Here is a 3,159-nt window from a genome sequence, read left to right as displayed (position 1 = left end):
TCATGCGCTAGCGCTGATACTACAACGAAGTTTTCAAAGAAGTGGGTCTTTTGTCGTCTGTGAAGACTACTTACAAGATGAATGGATGACTTCATTTCTTCTTCATTTTTAGAATTCTGTGTTCTGCTCCAGAATTTACTTTATCAAACATGTATTGAAAAAACTACTTGTTAGCAGTTTTATTACCGAATGTGTTCCCGATCCTGGCGTAATATTTCTGTAAAGTTTATTCAGAGAAGATGATTGTCGTATGAAGAAGCAAAGAAGGTTAGATCACTGTTCTGGCTAACATACCTCTACTGTGAGTCAATATGCCTACTAATCTGAAAAATCTACAAAATATATACTCAAAGGAGAAACTCATTTGTATTGTCAATTAATTTAATATCCTTTCCAGACAGTTGAAATACTTACTGTGATACATTCTCTCTATCAGAGGATTCCTCGCCGCATGTTGTTTCCGCGAAGTAATCCAAACTTTTAAATTGCTCATAATCACGTTTTATATTTCTAATCAGCAATAACTTTCAATTTTTCTTTTGTAATTACAGAGCAATGAAGCACGTTTTTTCAACATCACTTATAGTGTCGCTGTTCGTCATCTTCACTGATGCCCAAACATTCCAGTATTCTCGTGGGTGGACTAATGGGAAGCGTTCGTCTCCAGAACAAACTGCTCCGAGTCGTACATTGTTGCCTCACATTCCGCTGGGAATGGATAAACCTGATGAAGAGTATGTGCTACATTAGATAACTGCTTGAAACCTGTAATCTTTTTTTTACGTTTTTGCAGGTGCAGATTACTAATACAGCGTTTTCTAAAATCTCCATGCGATGTACGATTAGCGAACGCTATAGTCAACCGTAACAAGGACCTCCTGCGTGATATGGCTGACGATGTGAATGATGGAACGGCCTTGCTATATGACCCTGTTCCAATGGTGGATACAGCAGCCAGTGAAGATGTGAGATTCAAACGTGGAACTCCAGACCGACGGTTGTTGAACGATGGTATGCACAGGCTTTAAATTGCACGTTGTCCTGCTACATTGGTATACTGTGGTCGTTGATACTATGCTGGAAGTAGCAGCGACCAGAGCATAATCTAGTAGTTTATAGTCATTGTGAAAGGAAGTCTGATCGATTTCATGTCATTCTTTAATCGAACGATACATGTACAGGTATCTGTTCCGATTCCAACGAACTTCAACGTCAACAGGGATATGCATCATCTATTTATGGGAATGCGGAGTACTTGTGTACGGAATCATTGTACTAGTTAAATTTAAACTGGGCAAAGTGTATATACAAACATAAGAGGACCTATATTTATTATACATTAAAACTATTAAAATGAACCTGAAACAAGCAACGAAGTCTTTTAATGCATCTTATAAGTATTAAGTATAAATATTTCCAAATGTGTTAAATGAGATGATTCGATTGGAACGCTTAACGTTGATGATCTCTTAAACGTTGTTCCTTCGCTGGGGATGTTTGATTGATTAAAGGAAAAGAATCGTCGGACAAACGGATTATAGCTTGTGGCAATGAAAAGGAAAAGGGGAGATTCTCTTCATCCAAATTGCTTTTTGATAAGGGTTGTTGGAATGGTACCCTTCACTATTTACCTTGTATTTCATTGAATGGAAATGTTAGATATCGAATACAATAACCATGAAGATGGACATTTCCCAAAAGTTGAATAGATGAAATTCATACCATTTAAAAACTTTCAGTTTACATACAGTAATTTCTTCATTTTTATTAATCGGTTTTTGATATGAAATCAACGATATTATACAAATACAAAATACACCCAAATGATTCTGGTTGTATACTTCCGTTCAAAAGTTTGGGTTCACCCCCCAAAAAACATACAAAGTATTTTTTTCCACATCTTTATGATAACATTTCTAACTGAAATTCTTTATGACGTATTCGAAAGTCAATACACGGTGTATTTTTCATGTAACTTTATAACAAAAAATCGACATGTCTCAAATTCGGACTGATGAAAGCCAAGACCTTTTTCCTTCATGTGCTACTATAATCAAAACAATTCATCGGGGGTCTAGTGCAACTTTTTTTTTAACTTTGTTGTTTGTAATTTCATTTAAAATGCATCTTAAATTTATGAATTTCGGTGATGAGAATTGTTGGAACAGATTTAGATGAAAATTTTGCAAACAGTTAGTGTCAATAGGGGAAGTGGTGGTAAAATGAACAGGAGTGGTAAAATGAACACATTGCCTTTTATCGAGAAAAAACAAATTTCTATGAATTTTTATCACGCACGGACGATTTATAGCATGAATCAGAGTGTTCGAGTTGATACGCAGTCAATTGAAGTTAAAATATAAAAAACTAAGATTTTAGGAAACCACATTTGAAAATTGGAACTGACGTAACTTTTAGCTCGGAAGACTTAAGATTTTTCAGTGATCGTTATGATATGAAGTCAAATCTGATACCTTTAGAATTCTTTTTCAATGGGTTACAATCATCAACGGATATATTTTTGGTAAGGCAATGAAATTTTTCAGAAATATTTGTTTTGCTCACATTTTTTGCATGATGTTCATTTTACCACCAACAGCTGTTCCTTTTTCGCACATAGTGCAGGTAAAATGAACATTTACATCGTTTTTTGCTAGCGACAAAAATATGTGAAAATTCAGATATTTTAGTATGAATTCGTGTCACTGCTATAGATAACATCCTTGTTTTTGATGTTGTGGGATAGAACTATACAAATTCCTCGTTTTTCAGTCAGAAACAAAATGATTTCCTTAAGGTGTTCATTTTACCACCCCTACCCCTATTATGTAATTTATGCTCTAGACCTACAATTCACCGACATGGGTTCCAGTCCCCCTCCTCTCCTTTGCTTTCAATCAGTTTAGAAGCTTCTATTGCTTCCACAACAAAGTATGTCTAATAATCTTTCTCTATTTTAAATTTTGATTTGCAACTTAAAAGCAATGTTCTTCTTTCTGGCATACATAAGTGACAAAAGGTTGAAAGATAAAAAGTCAGAAGGACAAAAAGTCGAAATGACAAAATGTCGAAAATGATTTGCATGGTGGAAATTTTCCATCTCTGAAAGGAGATTTTCGATCATTTGACCCTTCTTTATTACTCTATGACATTTCATCC

The 3,159-nt window shown here is 34.9% G+C and overlaps 1 protein-coding gene across 1 annotated transcript; it reads left to right on the top strand.

Moving 5' to 3' along the window:
* Positions 1–522: 522 nt before the first annotated feature.
* LOC110673994 (pro-corazonin) lies at positions 523–1,372 on the top strand. Its single transcript, XM_021856187.1, has 2 exons — positions 523–734; positions 794–1,372. Exons 1-2 carry the CDS (start codon positions 556–558, stop codon positions 1,026–1,028), a joined length of 414 nt encoding a protein of 137 aa, XP_021711879.1. The 5' UTR covers positions 523–555; the 3' UTR covers positions 1,029–1,372.
* Positions 1,373–3,159: the final 1,787 nt, after the last annotated feature.

Source organism: Aedes aegypti, unplaced genomic scaffold (genome assembly GCF_002204515.2).
Source record: "Aedes aegypti strain LVP_AGWG unplaced genomic scaffold, AaegL5.0 Primary Assembly AGWG_AaegL5_hic_scaff_1255_PBJ_arrow, whole genome shotgun sequence".
NCBI lineage: Eukaryota > Metazoa > Arthropoda > Insecta > Diptera > Culicidae > Aedes > Aedes aegypti.
This window is presented reverse-complemented; position numbering and strand designations above follow the sequence as displayed.